Source organism: Gossypium arboreum, chromosome 6 (genome assembly GCF_025698485.1).
Source record: "Gossypium arboreum isolate Shixiya-1 chromosome 6, ASM2569848v2, whole genome shotgun sequence".
NCBI lineage: Eukaryota > Viridiplantae > Streptophyta > Magnoliopsida > Malvales > Malvaceae > Gossypium > Gossypium arboreum.
The window spans coordinates 140,970,957-140,993,690 of NC_069075.1; the positions used below are offsets into that span (position 1 = coordinate 140,970,957).

The following is a 22,734-nucleotide window of genomic DNA, read 5'->3' on the forward strand; positions in this document are numbered from 1 at the left end:
TGACTTCTTGGTTCACATTGGTACCTCAACTCGATTTTTTTTATCCAAATTAATATGTAGGGTAAATGACTTGTTTGAACCAATTTGAACTAGCCAAGTTTAGGTACTAATTCGAAACAAAAAACCAAATTCAAGTGCTTAAATGGACAAAAAAAGTTTAGGTACAAAATTGAATCTTGAATTCAAGTTTAGGTACCTAATTGGATAAAAAAAAACTTTAGTTACTAATTTAAATCTTAAAACTAAATTAGGATACCAAAATGTATATTTACCCTTTTTTATTTGAACCCTCTATGATAATTAGATTGAGTTTTAATTAATGGGTTAATATATAACTACTTGGAATTAACGATCAATAGTATGGTAACACATGACAACCTCGCATTTTGACATGTGACAAAATGTGAAGTTATCATATATCATCGTATTATTGATCGTGGATGTCACAATAACTTCACTCCAACATATTGTTGTAATTTAATTATTAATATAAATTGTTAAATTTAACTACCTCATATATAAATTAACCCTTAATTAAATTCAAAGTCAAAACGAAGAGACAACGCTGTTTCAATATCAAACTCAAACCCGAAACTTCCCAAACACATCAGGATTCTAGACCTTGCAAACGGTAGATGCTAAATTAATCATTTCTCATCCACCTATTAAATAAACACAACAAGTACAATATATGTCAGATTTTGTAGTTCATTCACTGGAATCACCTCTCAGTAAACCTGTGAAATTTTTTTTACTACCCCCTTTTTTTTTCTCGAGAAAAAGAGGCAAACAGCACACATTTTTCTTTGTTTCAAATATAGCAAAGATGATTCCATCATCCATGCGCCGCTAGGTGTCATTACACCACTTATCCACCTTGTATATTTATATAGTGCCAGAAAACAAAACCCTAACCCTGTTTCAAATCTTTGTTCTTAAAACCAATGGATTCCCTCAACAAAAAAGGGAAGATGACCCCAAATTTTAACACCACTCCTCCTAAAACCATAAACGACATGGTTACGGACCAAATGTGTAACAATCCATGTTGTTTCTTTTGTATCATGAAAGAACCAGACACATCTTTAAGAAGGTCTTGTTTAGCAACTTGTTTCAATGAAATGTCAGTTATCAATAGAGATGACCAACAACATGTTTTGGTGTTAAGTGGTTTGTGGAACATAGCAATGGCACAACCAGATGATCCTGAGTTTATATCCCTTGGTATCTTTGATTGCATGGTGAGTTTACTCGAGAAAGGAACCAATGATAGAAGCTGGTTATTTAGGGGTCAAAACATTTACATCCCTTACTATACAGCTCATGTTATTGGTTCTTATACTATGAACAAGGTTGAGTTTGCAGAGAAAGCTGTAGTTGCTGGTGTTATACCTCCATTAATGGAGCTTTTAAGAGGGAAGATAAGTTGGGTTGAACAAAGAGTAGCTGTTCGAGCTCTTGGTCACCTTGCAAGCTATGAAAGAACATTTGAAGCTGTAGCTGCTTATGAAGAAGAACTGGTGAGACTCACAATGAACTTAGCTTCAACTTGTCTTGATCAAGTGTATACTAAGTTCGTTGGTGTTAAAGATGAGAACAAAAGATCAAAATATCATTGTGATTTGCTTACAAGAGGTGTTGGTGGTTTGGAAATGGAGAACCGAAAAGCTGAAGAATGGGCTAGCCAGTTACAGTGTTGGTCTTTGTACCTACTCAACTGTTTTGCTTGTAAAGAAAGATCATTGAACCTTATTTGTAACCAAGGGTTCTTGGTTGATTTATGTGGGATGTGGGGTGGATTAGTGAACCATTCATCACCAGCTGGTGTGGGATTGATTAGAATCTTGTGTTACAGCAAATATGGAAGACAAAGCATCTCTGAATCAAAACAAGTGTTGGAGAATCTTTGTCATCTTTCTAGATCATCAGATGATTGGCAATACATGGGGATTGATTGTCTGTTATTGCTTCTCAAAGACATAGATACAAGGTACAAGGTTATTGAGATTGTCACCATGTTTCTCATCGATTTAGTTGAACTCAAAAGCCTTGGTGATAGATCAAACTTGGGTGAAACCATTACAAAAACCCTTCTTTTGGATTATAAACAAAGCAAATTTAGAATCAAGAATAGCCATGTCTTAAAAGCTCTGCAACAAACATGGGAGTTGAAAGTAGAAAGAAGAAAGAGAGAAAAAACCATGTCAGTTGAAAAATTAGAAGAAAAAAGGGTGTTAGTGAACCTTATAAAACAACAAGCTAACCATGTGTTTTGGTTAGGTGATGTAGAGGAAGCCATAAAGATGTATAATGAAGCCTTGGATACATGTCCTTTGAAGCTTCGTAAAGAAAGAATGGTACTTTATAGCAATAGAGCTCAATGTTATTTACTACTTAGAGACCCTGATGCTGCCATTAGAGACTCAACTCGAGCTCTTTGTCTCTCTAACCCTACTAATTCTCATGGTAAAAGCTTATGGAGAAGATCACAAGCTTATGATATGAAAGGGTTAGCTAAAGAGAGCTTAATGGATTGTATAATGTTCATCAACTCAGTAACCACTACCACCACCAACAAGCGTGTGAAGATCCCATACTATGCAGCTCGTATGATCAGCAAACAGATGGAAGCCACGTGGTTGTTTGTCAATGCGAAGTCCAAGTTCACCAGATCAGACGATGATTATGAGATAAGTAGCAATGAAGATGATCATCAGCTAGAATGTGATGAAATGATGAGGCAAATGATGATGATGATGATGGAGAAGAAAAGTATAGCATCTGGTGAGCATTTACTTGATATATAGTACAAAGTTATATATATAAACATACAGTACTTACATATATAAATATTCTGCAACATGGCATGCTGCTAAAGTGAATGTAATGTTTTATGACTTTTTTTGCTGGTGACCCCTTTTTTTGTTTTCAGGTCTGTCCACCATAATTGAAGAACCTTTGATTGCAAAGGGAAAAAATTGGAGAGAGATGGAAAGAGCAAGAAGGAGAAACAAAACAGCTTTTAATGTCATGGCTCGATCAATGTAATAAACCACAGACTTATATATATATCATCAGTACTTCATGTTGCATTAAAGCAATGATGTATTTGATTCAGACACTGAAAATGGATTAGTCTTTTGAGTCAGACAAGTATCATGCATGCACAAATTAATGTTTTTGGTTGTTCTATTATGTTAGAGTTGCATATATGATGATGATGATGACATGAAATCATGAATCTTATAATTTAAAAGAGAAGATCATATGATGAAATATTTTAAGTGGGATGCCAGTGGTGGTTCCAGGGGATCTTTTATATATATATATGTCTGTATGAATGAATGTATATAGTAAGGAAGAAGTGGGGAGGACCACTTGAGCACAATGATGAAAAAATGTTAATGAAATGAAAGAAGAAAACAAAATGAGGCAAGAGGAGAGGAAAAAAAGCCAACCTGGCTGCTCTTTGTCTCTCCAGCTTTGAACTGTATGTCGTCGTTTTCATGGGGTGAGTGTGGATACTATTGCAAAGTATGATATATAGAGTAAAAGCCTGTATTGCAATTCACTTTTGATTTTGTTATACAAATTTCAACAAGTAGACAAGGAGAAGAGGGTGGTGTAAAGGAAGCAAATTTACATAAACAAACGGAAAGCTGGAAAGAGATAGGAGGAGAAGGAAGGCTGCTGTGAAGGATGGAAAGCTAAGTATGATTAAGGAAAGATATAATTTATTAGCGGTGATGTGATAAGTGGTTACCAAATAGTTACCATCATGGACTGTGTGGGACTAGTATGTGATGAGACTCATTCTATTATTTCTTTTGAGAGAGCATAAGATTGTTATGCTTAGGTGAATCCTAGTGGTTCCTAGAGTGAGTGTTTATATTGAAAATGTTAGAACATTTTCAAAATATATATATAGTATTTTAATAGTTACAAATGAAAAGATATAAGTAATCAAAAGTTATATCACTTTGTTATTAACTAAAATTATCACTATTCATAATGATAAGTTATATCTCTTATTAGTAAAAGATATGTAACCTAATTATTAACAAAAATCATAATTATTCAAGTAAATATCTATTGAATAATTGTGTTTATTACTAAAAATATGACTATCTATGTGAATAGTTATATATTTATGAAGAGATATGAGAACTCTTATAAATAAGAGTCAAATTTCATTTGCTTGGCACAACAAAATTTAAAAATTTTGTTTCTTTTGATTCTTGTTTATCTCTATTATTCTTAGATTGTTTAATAAATAATTACTATAGAAATTCTTTATAAAAATTATTCTTGTTATACTCTGTAAAATGCTAAATGGATTGTTTTCGCTAATGCAAAACATAGACAATAATTAGACTTCATTATATTCTCGAAGTTCATTTGCTAATAACTCTTTTGTACACCAAAATATAAGTGTTGGCAAATAGTACCTACCTTAAATCAAGTGGCTTTGATGTATTGTTAATTTCTCATAAATTTATTTTTATCCCCACACACCAACAGAAACGCAAGTGTCTTAACTATAATAGCTAGTACCCTTATATAAGGGGACGACTCTAGTATTAGCAGGTGGTCTCACGACGAGTGACTAGATAGGGAGACAACTAAGAACAACCTAAAGTAAGAGAGATAGGTAACGCATCCACCTAGTGTCTTCTAGAAGTGTCATGTGTCCAACCCATATAGGGGTATAACAAGATACTAAATATGAGTCTTTTATAATTGGAGAAATGTCTTTTGATACTCTTGACATTTGGATTCTCAAAATTCTCTCTAAGCTCAACTTATATCCTTATCTAGCCTTTTTATCAACCACATACAACCTTCCTCCACCTTACAAACTACCATCTACTGCTATGCTCAATGTTACAGGGTCTACTCTAATTTTTTTTCTCCACCTTCTCTTGATTCTTCTCCTCCACTTGTTTACAACACTTCTTCTAAAACCCTCTCACTAAGTGATAAATTTTACCTTTTAATGGTTGCATGTTTTTACAATGCTGCTTTTAATTTTTCTTTTCATAATCAATCTCAATGTTAGAGTTTTATTTTTGTCAAATAGGCCCGATATGGACAATAAAGCTGACATTAGTCAAGTTAAATTCAACCATTTTCCTGATATGGCAGCATGATAAGTATGAAATAAATTTTTGGGTTAAATTTTAAAAAGTATAAACAATTTATTAAAAATTCTAAAAATGTTTAAATTACAATCCAACAATAGCAATGCTTATCAATCAGAATTTAAATTACTTTCAATAAAAGTACTACCATTTGGTAAACTTCTACTGGGCAATTTTCTCACTAAAAACCCAACCCATTAATTTCTAAGAATTTGAATTACTTTTAATAAAAGTACTACCGTTTGGTTAACTTCTAATTTTCTCACTATAAACCCATTAATTTCTCACCAAAATTATCACCATCAGCTAATAAAACTCTTTCACTATAAAAACTAGCAAGTGTTATACTAGCAAGTGTTATACTATACGTCTAACAGTAGGAATGATCACAAAGCAATAAAAAGAAAAAATAAGAATATACAGATTTTAGGTGAAAAATCTTTATTGGGAAAAACCACAGGCAGAGAAAGAGAAAAACAACAAATATAAAAGGTTTTTGTCTACACACGTTTTAAGAGTTAAACATCCATTTTATAATCAACGTCTAATAGAAAAAGTATAGCCCTATACGGATTCAACTTGTGCGACCCTCAGTCCTTTAGTCTCACAAATCTCCAATTTTGTCTCTGTATTTTATTTATTTAATAAGTGAGTTGCACCTCGAACTTTTCATATCATACGAAATTTAGATCACACAATTCTAACACCAAGTAGCATATTGTTATTGTTTAATAGGGTTGTTTATGAACAAGATCAATATGATAACTAAGGTAAAAATTAAGTAAAAAAAAATTGAAGCAAGAAAGATATTAATAAATTAAATTGAAAATAGAAAGTGATGCATCACCACCTTTTCAAAAACTTAAACCTATTAATTAACAAGAAGTGACTTGATGAAAATGTTAGCAATTTGACAGAATAACATCACCAGTTTTTCACACCTCCCTTAAGAAAAATAGTTTAATGTTGAAATGGTTGGGCTTTCCGTGAAAAACTGAAATGTCTGATATATATATTGCTTCATTGTCCACAAACACTTCAATGCTTTTAACATGCTTTATATGCAAATCAAGCACATTTTTTCTCAATCATAAGGCTTGCATTAATAGCTGCTATTGCAACTATTAATTCATCTTCTATATTCGATTATGCCATGATCTTCTATTTTTTTAACACACCAAGAGAAAATCCTTGAGCCAATAATGAAGCAATACTCAAAGGAACTCTTAATATCATCTAAAGACTCTACTCAATCACTATTAGAAAATCCAAGTGCTTGACTGTGAAAAATAAAATAGAATAAAATAAATAAAAATAAAGAACACATAAATTTTACGTGGAAACCCTTTCGGGAAAAAAACCACGGGCAGAGGAGAAGAAAATTCACTATGTCGAAAAATTTTTACTCAAATACAAGAGGAATAGACTATGTCTATTTATAGGCTTGCAAAGCCATATTCTAGTAGGATTGAAACACCTTATCCTAATCAATATAAAATAGATGGAGTTTAATAAGGTTTAAAAACCTTATTCTAAAATAAAATAAAAGAAGTCTAGTTCTATATGGATTTTACTTTTATTTTATTTTCCATCGTATTTTATTTAAATAAGAATTTGGGTCACTTAATTCTAACAATCTCCACCTTGACACAAATTCTCAATGAACAAGTTCTTCATCGCGAACTTTCAATAAACAAGTTCTTCACCTCTTCCAAAAACCCCTTAAGGGTTTAACTTCAACAATGAACACCAACCAAGTCTAAGCAATGCTCAAACTTGGTTATAGGAAGTGACTTAGTCATCATATCTGCAGGATTTTCATGAGTGCTAATTTTGCTCACAACAATATCACCACGAGCAATAATATCACGAACAAAATGATACCGAATATCAATGTGTTTTGTTCTCTCATGAAACATTTGATCTTTGTAAGAAAGATGGCACTGACCGTCACAAAATATCGTTTGATTTGAAGGTCTTCATTGAGTTCACTAAATAGTCCTTCAACCAAATAGCTTCTTTACAAGCCTCGAGAATCGCCATGTACTCAACTTCAGATTGGTAGACAAAGCGATGTAGTTTGCAAAGTGGCTTTCCAACTAATTGCACAACCTCCGATTGTAAAGACGTAACTCGTGAGAGATCTTCTTCTATCAAGGTCTCCAAAAAATCAGCATCAACATACCCTATAACTCCATCTTTAGTTCTTCCAAAGCGTAAGCAAACATTAGTAGTGCCTCGTAAGTATCTTAAAATCCATCGAATCGCTTTCCGGTGTTCTTTACCGAGATTCGCCATGTATCGCTAACTGCACCGATCGCATATGATAAATCGGACGTGAACAAACCATAGCATACATGAGAGATCCCTCGCACTAGAGTATGGAACATGTGACATGTACTCAATCTCATTATCGATTGAGGAGATAAGGCCGATGAAAGTCTGAAATGGGTCGCTAAAGGAGTACTAATGAGCTTAGCACTCTGCATATTGAACTCAAAGAACTTTCTCAATGTACCCTTCCGACTTAGGTACAATTTACTTGCTTTTCTATCTCGAGAATCTCCATACCAAGTATCTTCTTTCTTGGTCCTAAATCTTTCATCTCAAATTCTTCACTTAGTTGGGCTTTAACCTTTCTTATCTCTCTTTTATCTTTTGCTGCTATCAACATGTCATCAACATAAAGAAGTAGATACACCAAAGAACCATCACTTTTTTTTTCTTAAAGTAGACACAACTGTCAAAACTACTTCTTTTGAAATCATGAGAAGTCATAAAGGAATCAAACCTCTTGTACCACTGTCTTGGTGACTGTTTCAAACCGTAAAGGGACTTTTTCAGCAAGCAAACATAGTCCTCTTTTACGATACTATAAAACCCTCGGTTGTTGCATGTAAATATCTTCCTCAAGTTCTCCATGGAAAAATGCGCTTTTACATCTAACCGCTCAAGCTCCAAATCATGCATGGCCACAATACCAAGCAAAGCTCGAATCGAACTATGCTTAACAACCGGAGAGAACACATCTGTGAAGTCCACTCGAATTTGATGTAACCCTTTGCAACAAGCCTTGCTTTATATCCGGGTTCTTCAACTCCTGAGTCCTTCTTTTTTTAAACACCCATTTACAACGAACAACCTTTTTACCTTTAGGAAGTTTTACAAGATCCCATGTTCTTTTTTGTGGAGTGATTCCATCTCCTCTTGCATAGCAAACATCCACTTTTTCGAGTCTTCACGACTAATCGCCTCGAATAATTAAATGGCTCTTGATTCGCATCTATATCTTCACCACATTTAAAGCATAAGCAACTAGATCAACCTCGGCATACTTCTTTGGAGGTTTAATTTCTCTTCTTGTCCTATTTTTGGCGATAGAGTATTGCGGTGAAGAAGCAACTCTATTCTCAAATTTTGTCTTGGCTTGAGGAGTTGATTCGTATTAATCGATGCTCCACCGCTTTTGGTTTTCTTTATTGGAAGAGTCTTTAAGAGATAAGTTAGGTAGCATAGCAGTTTCATCAAAACAACATCTCGCTAATCACAACTTTTCTATTTTCAGGACACCATAACTTATAGCCTTTTACACCACTTTATAACCAAGAAAACGCATTTAATGGATCTCGGTTCCAATTTTCCATTATCAACATGAGCATACGCAGGACACCCAAAAATCTTTAAATCGAATAATTAGCGGGATTACGGACCATACCTCTTGTGGAGTCTTTTTCTCAATAGCAATGGATGGAGATCGGTTGATCAAAAACATGCGAAGAGAGGTCGCTACGCCCAAAATGACTTGGTAAGTTGGCATTTGACAACATACATCGAACCTTCTCCATGATCGTTCTGTTCATTCATTCGCAACGCCGCTTTTGTTGTGGAGTATGACGAACTGTCAAGTGTCTCATGATCCTTCGACTTGCACAATCTATTAAACTCATCGTAAGAACTCTAAGCCATTATGCATGCGGAGGTATTTTATCTGCTTTTCCGTCTGTTTTCAATCATAATTTTCCAAGACTTAAATGTGGAAAACACATCGCTTTTCGCTTGGGAAGAACGCCCAAACTTTTCGGAAAAATCATCAATAAAGGTTAGCATATAATTAGCTCCACCTCTCGAAGGCACTGGACGGGCGGCCCCACGATCGAATGGATATACTCCAACGTTTCCTTCGTGTTATGGATTCCTCTAGTGAATCGAACTCTCTTTTGCTTCCCAAAAACACAGTGCTCACAGAAATTCAGTTTGCAAATTCCTTGCCCATTAAGAAGTCCTCTTTTGCTTAATTCTGCCATGCCATTCTCACTATATGCCCTAGGCGATATGCCAAAGTTTAGTAATATCATCATCGACAAGGAAGAGGAAGCGACAATTGCATCACCAAGATATGATAGAACCTCATAAAACATATAACTTGGCAATCTTTCTTTGCCCTTTCATCACAACAAGGACCCTTTGAAATCTTTAAAACCCCACTTTCATTGTGTATCTGCACTTTTGAATCAAGAGTACTCAACGAAATTAAATTTCTTTTCAATTCTGGAACATGCCGCACGTCACTAAGTGTTCTGACAACTCCATCAAACATCTTAACTTTAATTGTTCCAACACCTGCGATTTTACATGAAGCATTATTTCCCATCAAAACAACACCTTCAGATACTGTTTCATAAGTTGTAAACCAATCCCGATTGGGACTCATGTGGAAGGTGCAGACTGAATCAAGTATCCACTCCTCGCTTACTTTAGAATCATTGACTGAAGCAACTAGAAGTTCACCATCGCTGTAGTCTTCTACAACATCACTTCACCGGAATTTTTCATTTGTTTTCCTTTTGATTCGCACCTCCCTTTTAATCTTATTTTGTAGCTTACAAGACTCAGATTTAATGTGCCCTTTCTTCTTGCAGAAGTTGCAAGTTTTACCTCTGTTTGAAGATTTCGATCTACCCTTAGATTTACCACGAGGATTCCGTTCCTGTGTTCTACCACGATCATCATCAACATTCCGGTCTTGTCTCCCACGAACAATGAGACCCTCTCCCTGAGAGTTGGGTTTAACCACAAGATGCTTCATCTTATCATACGAGGTTAAAGAATCATAAACCTCATCAACCGTGAGAGACTCATGGCTATATAAAATCGTGTCTCTAAAGGTTGAATAAGACGGGGCAACGAACAAAGTAGAATCAACCCTAGATCTTCCTTATCATCTTGAACCTCCATGGCCTCCAAGTTTGAGAGAATTTCTTTAAACACATTAAGTGTTCGTGTCTGACGCACCTTCCTCCAAACGATGAGCATAAAGACGCCGCTTCATATGCAACTTGCTTGTTAGAGTTTTCGACATACATATTTGTTCTAGCCTCTTCCATAATGCAATGGCAGTTTTCTCTTTCATCACATCCTGCAAAATTTCGTTGGACAAATGCGATGTAATTGTGTTAATGCCTTTCGATCCTTACGCTTCTTCTCTTCATCTGTTAATGTCGAAGGCATCTTATCTATCCTAGCGGGGCATCCTCTAGATCCATCTGCAAGAAGCGCTTGCATCTTAATTTGCCACAACGCAAATCGGTGTTGCGATCCAACAATGAATTTCATACTTCAAAGACGCCATTACCGTGATCGAGATGAATAACCCTAAGCTCGATACCAATTTGTGAAAAATAAAATAGAATAAAATAAATAAAATAAAGAACACATAAATTTTACGTGAAACCCTTTCGGAAAAAACCACAGGCAAGAGGAGAAGAAAATTCACTATGTCGAAAAATTTTTACTCAAATACAAGAGGAATAGACTATGTCTATTTATAGGCTTGCAAAGCCATATTCTAGTAGGATTGAAACACCTTATCCTAATCAATATAAAATAGATGGAGTTTAATAAGGTTTAAAACCTTATTCTAAAATAAAATAAAAGAAGTCTAGTTCTATATGGATTTTACTTTTATTTTATTTTCCATCGTATTTTATTTAAATAAGAATTTGGGTTACTTAATTCTAACATTGACAAACATGATGATCGTGTAATAGCCCGAATTTCAGCAATGTCGAAAATAGTGGTTCAAGACCATCAAATTCGACAAATGAACTCGTAGATTATATTATTTAATATTTACAAGCCAAATATAGTTTTTAAAATATTTTGAAATAGTAAATTGTGTTTTATAAAGATTTATTTGATCAAGAAATTGAGAAAAAGAGGTATCAAGTTATAAACCGAGCCATAAATATTTTTTTAAATATTTACGGAGTGTCAATAAGGTAGTATTAAAATTTCTTTAGAAAATTTTGACGTTTGGAAGGTTAATTAAATAAAAAGGACTAAATTAGAAAATATGTAAAAGTTGCTAAAAGGATTAAATAGCTCAATTGTAAAATGAGGAAGGACCGAAAGTGAAAATAAGCCCACAGGAGATATTTTGGGCGGCAATAGCTGAGAAAAATCAGGAAATAGGTGAAATAAGGGCAAAATTGGAAAATTGCCAAAATTAGCTAAATAAAAATGGGATTAAATTGGAATATCTAGATTTCTCTTCAATTATCTTCTTTTTCAGCAACTGAAAAATAGCCATGGAAGAGGGTTCAAGCTAGTTTTCATACTCTAGCTTCATGTAAGTTTAATTCTTGCTTTCTCCTTGAAATTTCTATGTTTTTGAACTATTACAGTTGGGTCCAACTTACTATTTCATTATTTTTTGATTTCATGGCTAATTTTTAAAGTTTTTATGGATGAGTGCTGGAAGCACATGATTAATAAACATAGAATTGAAGCTTTAGTTTTGATATATGATAATTTTATCAAGTAAAATTGATGGAAATTGATTTGAGGACCTAATTGTAAAAATGTTTGGAATTAAAGTCTTGTGCTGAAATTATGATTTTCAAGGGTTGTAAAGTACTTTAAAATGATAGAATAAAGTCTTAATTGAGAAAAATCAGCTTAATTAAGAGGCTAATTGAGTAGGGATGAAATTGTTAATTATTAAAAGCTTAAGAAAAAAATGGTAATAAACAGCTTGCACTAAAACAAATTTGGACAGCAGCAGTAGACTAACTTTGAAAAATCACCATAAATTGTATAAATCAAATTAGAAGATGAACAAATATAAATTAAAAATTATTGAGTCTAGTTTCTCATAGAAGAAACAATGTAAGCAATAGATTTGTAAATCATGAGATATAATGAATTTTGTGAGACAAGGTCAGAATAAATTTGGGTTTCCCTGTTCTGAATTTGAAAAATAATAAAAAATTGAATAAAAATAATTAGGGGCTTAAATTTATATGTCTAGAATCCTTAATGAGTCTATTTTTAAAAGAAATAAACGGGAACATCATTCAAATCTTGTATGAAGAGATAATTAATTTTTAGTGAAGAAGGGTCAGAACTGTCAGACAGCAGAACAGGGATGACTTTAAAGAATAAACTGTACTTATTTGTTAAGCCAAAAATTCTGAAAATTTTATGATAAGAAGATATGTGAGTCTAGTTTCAGGGAAAATTAGCAGATCTTAATTTAGAGCTCCATAGCTCCAGATATAAATAATTTAGTGACTATGACATGGGTGGATAGCTTGAATATTCACATAAGTAATTAGTCAAAATTATGGATAAGGTTATTTATAAGTGTGTTATTTATACCAAGGATGTGGATGGAGAGGAGGAGGAAAAATATATGAATGACTCGTGTATAAATTGATCACATGCCCGATTATAATCGATAAGTATTGAATTAGAAATGATATAATATTTTATTTGGAATATTTATTATGAAATTATGATTATCGTTATGATACAAAAATTGAACTTGTGAGTTTATATGGCTAAATTTTAGTGATTACTTGTTAATTTTATGAATTTCATGATGTGTTATTTCAAATGTATTGATGATAAAATTGTGAATAATGTAAAAGTATAAAAATTGAATAAATGATCAAATTGAGCACTTTAGTTCAGTGACAAGATGAATTGACGGTAAAAGACCATGGTTGGACCATGGCAACAAGTGATAAGTGATAGCTTCGACTACATTTATCTGATCAAGGACAAGTGAAAGTAATAAGTGATAGCTTCGAGTACATTTATCTGATCAAGGACAAGTGAAAGTGATAAGTGTTAGCTTCGGTTACACTTATCTAATCAAGGACAAATGACAAGTGAAAAGTGGTAGCTTCGGCTACCTGATCAGTGAAAAGTGTTAGCTTCGGCTACTTGATCAGTGAAAAGTGGTAGCTCCGGCTACCTGATCAATGAAAAATGGTAGCTCCAACTACCTGATCAGTGAATAGTGGTAACTTCGGCTACAAGTGGCAAGTGATTTCCATATAAGACCATATCTGGGATATGGCATCGCTGTGATATATGCTACTGTATAAGACCATATCTGGGATATGGCATCGATATGTGATATGTGATTACGTGTAAGACTATAGCTGGGCTATGGCATCGATATATGAATATGTGTAAGACCATAGTTGGGCTATGGCATCATTATGTGAAGATGTGTAAGACCATAGTTGAACTATGGCATCGAGAAAACGAAGCACTCAATTCCATAAGACGTTCACTAATTTGACAAAGTTTGGTAAGTGTTACATGGAATTATGTGATACAAGGAAGTACGAGTTGATAAGATATGAGTATAGAACTTGGTTGATAAATGAATTCATTTGTGATTATATAATTGTTCATCTTGAATGTACTGTCCATACGTATTGATAATTCAAATGTTTTAATGAATAAAGTTCCGACATGGAATAAATTGAACACGAGACAAATAATTATGAAATTGAACTCGAAATTCATGAAAATGACGGTTATTGATATATGGAGACATGAGACATTGATATATGAATATGGAAAATGTTTGATAAATGTCTTCATTCATAATTATGGAATTATATACCTCATGTGTACTTTGATAAATGTCTTCATTCATAATTATGGAATTATATACCTCATGTGTACTATTTGCATAATGATGATATTTCAAATACTTTGGTTATTTAAGCTTAAATATGAAATAGTATGAAATCAAGATAAGTTGTTATGAAAATATATTTAGATTATAGAGATATGGCTGATATATGTTGTATAATTACATAACGTGAAATTATGTATATATATGAGAAATTTAATGAGAATTGAGCTCATACATGTTTCTTGTTATTTATATGAAGTGTACGACTGACAAGGGTGATGAAGTTATAAACAAAGAGTTACACGGGTTGAAAACACGGGCGTATGACTCTTCAAAGTGTGAAAATTTTCTAAGTATTGCAAAAGTTTCATATGTTTACGGTTTGGTCCCGAACCACCCTGAATGTTTGTTTTGGGCCCCGTAGGCCCATATAAGGGACGTTAAACATATGTATGAAATTTTTAATTTAGAAGAAATTTTATGGCTGATTTTTACATGATTGATCATATTAAGTTCGGTAATGTCTAGTACCCTATTCTAGGCTCAGAACACGGGTAAGGGGTGTTACAGATCATTTTTAATACAAATTGATAACTTGATATAAAGTTTGGAGAACCACACTCTAAAAGCTAGTAATAAAGATTGGAAAGCCTACATTCGTATAAACCACTCAATAGATTTTGAATTGATCTGCTCCAAATAAAAAAGATTTCTCTTTAAAAGAGTGGAAACGAACAATGTAGAATGGATATTTTTTTCTGTTCCGCCATGATGATATATAAAAACACCATTTTACCTTTATTTATATAAATTAAAAATAAGTTCTTAAAATTAGACTCCAATTTTTCTTTATTTGATTTTCACTTGAGAATTTTGTTAAAAAGTCGTCAAATTCAAATTAAGATAAAACAAGATAAAATAAAAATAGATACATTCAACATTTTTCAAAATTACACATTTATGCTAGAACGAAACAGATGGTGAGATAAACAAAACAAACTATCAAATTATGACGGATTGATAAAATTATTTTTTATCTCACTCTAATGTCATCCCTAATTTCACACAATATACCGCGAGGAACCATGCCATACATAACCTAATGATTCTAACAATAGGGAGGAACCCACTAATTATAAGCACAAGATATTTGAAGGTTTGGACTCACCCAATGTTTGTGTTCAAATTAATACCTTTTGGGTCATGAAATAAAGTGATGTATGCCCAAAGGCTCAACCTTTGCCATGCCAAGGCCTTTTGTTAACTTGCTTACATTTAATTTTCATAGCACATATGATTGATTTGGCAGCATCCAAAAAGCATCATGTAATTAAACTAAATTATTATTATTAAAAAAATCAAAGATACCCATTTCAAAACAATATATCTGACAAAAAATCTGATAATTATAAACACCATACTATTAAGACTAGCCACTTGCCTGCCCAATTTAGCTTCTTTTTTTTTTTTGGTGGGTCAGGTAATGATGGTGGAATTCCACAAACAATTGAAAAGCTAAAGCCTACAACTTGTAAAAGTTAAAATTTTTACAAGTTCCAACCTTTATCCATGTGACATGAACATCATTTATGCTACTATGCATTATCTTTTTAATATTATAATAATCTTTTTTAAAAGTTAAAACCATGATTTATTGGGTAAATTCATTTACACACCCTCTTAATTTTAATATTGAGCAAATTAGTTTCTCTTAAAAAATTGAAGCACTTGAATACCTATATATCAATTTTGAAACTGAGCTAAGGACAATTAATTATAGTGTTATTATTTTATATTAATTGTACATAATTTTGATTTAAATTTAGTCCATCATGTTTATGTATTTTGTGTAAATGGTGATTGCTAAATTTGTTAAATCAAGATCAAATTGACAAAATGTGTAAATTTTGATAGCTAAGCTTGTTGGTAAAAAGACCTCTCCAATCCCTTTCAATTTCGAAATTGAGAAAATTAATCTCTCTCAAAAAAATTAGGCCAATTTAATCCCTGTCAATTTCGAAAGTGAGCAACTAAGGCCTTTAATTACGGTGTGAATGTCTTCCATCAATTGTACATAATTTTGATTGGTATAATAGCAAATTTAGTTTTCAATGTTTATATATTTTGTAATTTTGGCCTCAATTATAAGAAATGCAGCAAATTCCACCTCAACATTTACACAAATATTGCAGGATAAATTTGTTAAATTAGGACCAAATTAGTAGAATGTGTATATTTGAGGACTAAATTTGTTATTATACCAATCAAAATAATGTACAATTGATGGAAACCATTAATGTCGTGATTAATTGTCCTTAGTTGCTCACTTTAGAAATTGACAAGGATTAAATTGCTCTAATTTTTTTGAGAGGGACTAATTTACTCAATTTTGATATTGAAAGGGACTGCAGAAACTATTTTACCAAAATTGTTATTATACCGTAAAATTGGCTAAAAAGTCACTATACCAATTTATTGCATTTATGCTCATTTATTTTATTCAATTTTATATAATAATAAAAAACCTTGCTTCGTTAAAAGTAGAGCATATAACACTTTTGAAGCTTTGAGATGAACATCAATGGCTGCCTTGTATCTTTACCTACCAATATTCCTAATCCTTTATATTTTCACTAAGCATTTCCATAACAAAATCCATAACCTTCCTCCAACTCCATTTCCATGTCTTCCCATCATTGGACACCTTCACCTCCTTAAGAAACCTCTCCACAGAACTCTATTCGACATCGCGAACCGGTATGGTCCTGTACTCTTTTTCGAGTTCGGGTCACGTAGGGTCCTTGTTGTGTCATCCCCGTCTGCTGCGGAAGAATGTTTCACTAAGAACGATGTCATTTTCGCCAACCGGCCTCGCTTGCTCATTGCGAAACACTTGGCTTACAACTACACTGGACTCTCTTGGGCACCTTATGGTGATCTTTGGCGAAACCTTAGACGGATTGCCTCGATCGAGCTTTTGTCATCGAGCCGGCTGCAGTTGTTGTCGTGCATACGGATGGATGAGGTGAAATCGTTGATGAGGAAGTTGTTATGTCGTCAAGATGAACCGGTTGAGTTCAAAAGAGCGTTTTTTGAGTTAACATACAATGTGATGATGGGGTTGATTGCAGGGAAAAGGTACTATGGTTGTGAAGATGTCGAAAACATGGAGGAAGCTGAACGGTTTCGAGAGATACAAATTGAGGCACTCGAGTTGAGTTCGATAACGAATTTCGGTGACTTTATACCATGGCTTAAGTCCAAGAAATTGGAAAAGAGGTTAATGGAGTGTGGTGCAAAGAGGGATAAGTTTATGCAAGATCTCATAGAGCAATATAGGAGAAAAATGAAGAGTGATCCTAATGGTGAGAGGAACAAGAAGACCATGATTGAGATTTTGTTGTCATTACAAGAATCTGAATCTGATTATTACACTGATGAGATCATTAAAGGCTTGATGATTGTAAGATTTTTATGTTATGTTCTTGTTTGAATTCATTGTTAATACACTGATGAAATTGGTCTAATGTTTTTTTGTGATAGATTCTATTGATGGCAGGGACTGAAACTTCTATTAGTTCTATGGAATGGGGACTTTCCCTTTTGCTTAACCACCCTGAAGTGCTTACAAAGGCTCGAGACGAAATCTTGAACACGGTGGGAGATGAGCGGTTAATCGAGGAATCTGACCTGGTTCGACTTCCTTACCTCCGTAGCATCATCTGCGAGACTTTGAGAATGTACCCACCGGTTCCAATGCTAGTACCTCATGAATCATCAGAGGAATGCATGGTGGAGGGTTTCCGAATTCCAAGTGGCACGATGTTATTGGTCAATATATGGGCTATACAGAATGACCCCAAAGTTTGGGAAGACCCTACAAGATTCGAACCAGAGAGGTTTGATGGGCTAGAAGGTGCAAGAGACGGGTTCAAATCGTTGCCGTTCGGGGCCGGAAGAAGAGGATGTCCCGGAGAAGGCTTGGGACTGAGAATAGTTGGGTTGACATTAGGATCGTTGATTCAATGCTTTGAATTGTCAAGGATTGGGGACGACATGGTCGATATGAGGGCTGGAACAGGGGTTACCATGCCCAAAGCTCAACCATTAGAAGCAAAATGCAAGCCAAGGCCAGCCATGCTTGAACTTCTTTCTCAAATTTAACCTTATTGGCAATAAAGATTCCAAATTGATGGAATTGGATAATTCAAAACTAATAAAAACAAGCATAAGAAGTTTCACTTTTAAGACAACTTGCAACATTTTTTGTTGTCTATTTATGTGTGGCATAGAACAAGACATTCAAAAGATAAGAGACAATTTTATGCCATTGGAAGACAACAAAAAGGGCTACATTGTTCTGTATTTACAAATTCAAAGAGACATTGATGCAAATACAAAATTCTCAGACAAACTACAATTCTGATTTTACCTTCTAATTTAGTTAGTCAAGTAAAAAAAAACTATTACATCTAGTTCAGTTGCTGTAATTACTTTATATTCCGGAGACATTACTGCCTCGATTGTGAGCTTACATAGTTTTCACCCTTGGACCTTGAGAGAATTCACAGGCTTCACTGATTGAAGCCAATCGGATTTCAGCTGGGGGTATGAAACAATCCATTGACAGACCTGGAACGTTGAACGCCACTTCTTCGATTGCCCATGCTTCTTCCATCCTGGTTCTAGTGTGACTCATTGCAGTATCTCCAAACCGAAAAAGGGTCACCACAGAACGACCTGAGTGTGCGATCATTATTCCCTCAACAGGTCTATAATCCTCGAGGAACGAATTGATTGTTGTTTCCCAGTACACAGCATCACCACCATTGTTCTGAATTCTAGTCAAATGTGAATCTTCCATATGCACTAGAAGCCCTGTCTTCTGGCTAAAGTAACCGAATAAAACATGTCTTATAATCTCGGCAGGTCCTTCACTCCTGGCCTTCAATGTTGCTGGATCAGCACAAAGCTTGAGGATAAAGCAATCCTCCCCGTTTATCTTCTTTTCCCCAATGCATCTCGCATTAGTAAACATGCTTGCTGTTGTTCTCGGATCAAGCCCCTGCAACAGCCAACAAGAACAGATTTTCAGATTCCAAGCTAAACAATTTCGCAACATGGGGCGAGGGCCGAGACTACTTTACCTGTAGTGCACGACGAAGGGGTCTAACCGGTCCTTTAGCTGCATGTGCACCGAGCCAAGGAGTGTGCCTCCACACAAGCTTCCCATTACAACCTGCATGAACCTTACTACCACCAAGTGCAAGCTCAACATACCACATATCTGGATTCATTTGCCATAACACAAACCCACCGGACTCGGCTGCCTTGGAAGAATTCCGATTCTTCGTAACCTTGTTAGCCGTCTCGAACTCGGAAGCTATCATTCTCACCCTTCCCATAGCATAAGCATTGTGAATCGAATTTTGAAGCTTTTGTCCACCTGATGCAGCTGTATATTGCTGTAATATGTATTGAGCTGATGAAGTTTCCTGCAATTTTTTTAAACATGTTACACACAATCTCAATAAGTACTAAACAAATCCCAAAACATAATAAAAAAACCAACATCAAACATAGATTAAATCCAATCAAAATTTAACCTGTAACTATGAACATGCAAAGCTTATACTTTTCACTAAAATCATGAACTTGTTGATACTAAAAATTAAAGCTTTTTTAAACCAATCAATGAAATGCATTAAGGAACAAAAAAAAGAAAGAGAGAAGAAAAGGGGTGACTAACAATTGGGGTATCTTTAATACTGAGTAGAGGAAAAGGGTCTAAAGCGCTAACGTGCACCGGTGCCAACGGCGCACCCAAGACACCAAGCAACAATCTCAGATCGGACCGTTTGCACGTCGAAGTTGAAACGGAAGGAGCGCGTGCTAGTTGACCCTTCATCCATTGAGCCCATCTACCTTCCATCCTTGATTCTCCGGCGTCAGTTCCATCGGGATCGGGACCTTCTTTCAGCGGAGACAAAGCTTCAGCTGGTCTTAAGCTTCCAGACCTGAAAATCAAAGGGTCCGGCTGTGAAACGTGGTGACTAACGTTGTTCCTCCGACGTCTTAGTAAACCTGACATTGGTGAAGCACTTCTCGCCGGACTTTTGGACCGGGAACGGCTCGGAGATAATCCTCTTACTACTGAAAAAAAACCCTGTTTTCTCTCCATTTTTTTTTTTACGATTTCGCCACTGAAACAGCTCCAAAAAAAGATGACAGAGCTTATCGTTAAGCTTTCCCTCTTCTTTGAGACCTTAATAGCGCGAAATTAAACGCTCTTAAAAGAGTAAAAAAGAAGAAACAAACAATGGTCTTTCACTGTGAGAACAAAAGCAGCTTAAGATACTGAAGAAGAAAAATATATATAAAAAGGAAAAGAGAGAATGGCGTTAATAAGAAGGAAACGTACTAAATGGGGAAATTAATTAATTAATTAATTAGGTTAAATTATTATTTTAGTCTCTCCATTATAATTAAATTAATATGTAGTCCTTTTATTTTAATTCGATGTAATTGGATTCTTTGCTTTTGTAATGTCATTACTTCGTCTTTGGGATGTAAATAAGATATTAGTGTTTGTAAGCTATTCGAGTTTGACTCAAAAAATTTGAACTCGATTGTATAATTATCAAGTCGAATTTGAGTTCGAGCAACTCAAGCTGTCAATTAAGTCGAATTTGAACTTAATATTAGGTTCAAACGGCTGACGAGCCTTATTAAGATTTTTTTATTTTTAATGTATATTCTAAATAATTTTATATTATTTAATTATATCATTGCCCTTAACATGTATTATTAATTCTAAACTTAATTATCAAGCTGAGCTTGAGCTTGAATACCTACAAGCTTAATCGAACTCGTGTTTGGACTTGAATATAAAAATTTATAAACAACTTTAATGAAGTTGGAGCTCAAATAGCTTGATTATATCTCGAGCCGAGTTCGAATTTAAAATAAATATTTAATTGAGTTTAAGCTTGCGGTATTGATTATTAAAATATAGACGTAAATTTTTAAAGTAAGGCTTTTAAAAATCCACATCATATTACAAAATAGTAATAAAAAATAATTATTTATTTGGACGGGCATTATAAAAATAGTTGATTAAATTATGTTAAATTAAAAGATAAAAGATAAAACCTAAAATTTGACCATAATATAGGGACTAGAATCAGAATTTGACCAATAATTAATTAAATAAGTGATTAACTGAATTCGCAGGTTATTCCCATGAGACAAGCAAAACAGGATCACAGTTAGGTGTGTTTAGGGTTTACATATAGGTTTCGTGGTGTCTCTTTTTTTAATTTTTTTTAAATTTACAGATTTTATATTTTATTTATTTTGTCGTTTTTTTGTTTTGGGGACTGACAAAATAAATAAATAAATAAATAATAAAGGTTAATCTCGTGACGGAAAATGAAACGGAGAGAATCTGTTGATGTGTGAAGGAAAAAATTGCGTGGGGAATAGTGCCGGTGTTTAGTAACGGTCAACTATAGTCAAACAATTATTAAAATAAAAAAGGTTTAGTGGGATTAATAATGTTAATCACCTTGCAATGGCTTATAAGTAGATGGATCTAAATTATTATTGGTTTTAAAAAAAATTTAAGATTAATTTTGGAATTCTATTATTTTAAGTTTGGATTAATTTTATGTTCGGGTTAATGTAAGTTTTTGTTCTTTTAAGCTTGAGTCATTTGAGCTTAAGGTAAGTTTTGATCAATTTAATTTTAATATATGATAAAGCATATCTTTTAAAAGGGCCATCTTTGCTCGGATGGGGAGTAATTTTCAATCTCCAACTTACTTGAAATTTGATTTTTTTAGTATGATTTTTATATTTTTGTGATGTGACTCGTACTGTTGTATTACCTTTTTTTTATGGCCGTTGTCTACGAAAACCTTTTGTATAGAATTATTTCTTAATCTTTTTACTAATTTAAATGTTTTCGTTTTCAACCTAAAAAAATTGATATCATACTTATTTATGAGTTTTTGTATTCGTATAACTCACACATTCACACACAAACACATTACACTACTACAAACAGGCTGAGTCTACATATTGATCTCGTCAGTTTAGGGATGGGTGAATGTTCACCCTTCGACCAATGGGTCGATGCTAAGGTTTTACTTATTTATGAGTTGAATTATTTGTTACATCGAAGCCAAAGTCATTTTAAAATATGATCTTCGTAATTTGAATCGAATTGATTTTTTTTTATATAAGTAGTCAACAAAGAAAAAAGTAAGAGGAGAATGTAGTAGTTATAAAAAAATGGGTTCACCTAAATAAAAAGAGAGCCATAATCCAACTACCCAGCCTCTTTACTACCACCACATTTTCCTCTTGTTTATCTACTTATTAAACATTTGTATCATCAATTTCAAGTTTTATTTAAACAATAAAATTATTTAAATTTTAAATTTATTAATAATAAAGTTTTTACAAACATAGGTAAACAATATTTTGATTTTAAAATTTTAACACCTTTTTTCACTTAAATATTTAAATTTTATTTATCACTTTTATTAAAAAAATGTGTTTTGACTGTAATAAATGAACATTTGAATAAAGAATGTGGTACATCAAATTTGTTGTAGGTATTTGGATAGTGGGGGACCTGTCCTCTACCTC

At 33.7% G+C, this 22,734-nt stretch overlaps 3 protein-coding genes across 3 annotated transcripts; 2 read left to right on the plus strand and 1 right to left on the minus strand.

Moving 5' to 3' along the window:
- The first annotated feature begins 808 nt into the window (after positions 1–808).
- Positions 809–3,153, plus strand: LOC108485860 (uncharacterized). The gene is made up of 2 exons (XM_017789705.2): positions 809–2,784; positions 2,933–3,153. Exons 1-2 carry the CDS (start codon positions 945–947, stop codon positions 3,046–3,048), a joined length of 1,956 nt encoding a protein of 651 aa, XP_017645194.2. The 5' UTR covers positions 809–944; the 3' UTR covers positions 3,049–3,153.
- A 13,469-nt stretch (positions 3,154–16,622) lies between these two features.
- On the plus strand, positions 16,623–18,650 carry LOC108486561 (cytochrome P450 81Q32-like). Its single transcript, XM_017790680.2, has 2 exons — positions 16,623–17,542; positions 17,623–18,650. The coding sequence occupies exons 1-2, from the start codon at positions 16,661–16,663 to the stop codon at positions 18,241–18,243; spliced, it is 1,503 nt and encodes a 500-aa protein (XP_017646169.1). The 5' UTR covers positions 16,623–16,660; the 3' UTR covers positions 18,244–18,650.
- On the minus strand, positions 18,381–20,453 carry LOC108486562 (uncharacterized). Its single transcript, XM_017790681.2, has 3 exons — positions 19,829–20,453; positions 19,227–19,574; positions 18,381–19,144 (listed from the first exon to the last, which is right to left on the minus strand). Exons 1-3 carry the CDS (start codon positions 20,258–20,260, stop codon positions 18,611–18,613), a joined length of 1,314 nt encoding a protein of 437 aa, XP_017646170.1. The 5' UTR covers positions 20,261–20,453; the 3' UTR covers positions 18,381–18,610.
- Between the last annotated feature and the right edge of the window lie 2,281 nt (positions 20,454–22,734).

What these genes read in the sequence shown, in the direction of transcription:
- LOC108485860 (XM_017789705.2), top strand. Translation starts at nt 945, where the DNA reads ATGGATTCCCTCAACAAAAAAGGGAAGATGACCCCAAATTTTAACACC. An exon ending in GAAGAAAAGTATAGCATCTG is followed by an intron (nt 2,785 to 2,932) that starts GTGAGCATTTAC and finishes TTTTGTTTTCAG; the next exon opens with GTCTGTCCACCATAATTGAA.
- LOC108486561 (XM_017790680.2), top strand. Translation starts at nt 16,661, where the DNA reads ATGGCTGCCTTGTATCTTTACCTACCAATATTCCTAATCCTTTATATT. An exon ending in TCATTAAAGGCTTGATGATT is followed by an intron (nt 17,543 to 17,622) that starts GTAAGATTTTTA and finishes TTTTTGTGATAG; the next exon opens with ATTCTATTGATGGCAGGGAC.
- LOC108486562 (XM_017790681.2), bottom strand. Translation starts at nt 20,260, where the DNA reads ATGGAGAGAAAACAGGGTTTTTTTTCAGTAGTAAGAGGATTATCTCCG. An exon ending in GTATTAAAGATACCCCAATT is followed by an intron (nt 19,575 to 19,828) that starts GTTAGTCACCCC and finishes AAAAAATTGCAG; the next exon opens with GAAACTTCATCAGCTCAATA. An exon ending in CCCTTCGTCGTGCACTACAG is followed by an intron (nt 19,145 to 19,226) that starts GTAAAGTAGTCT and finishes TGGCTGTTGCAG; the next exon opens with GGGCTTGATCCGAGAACAAC.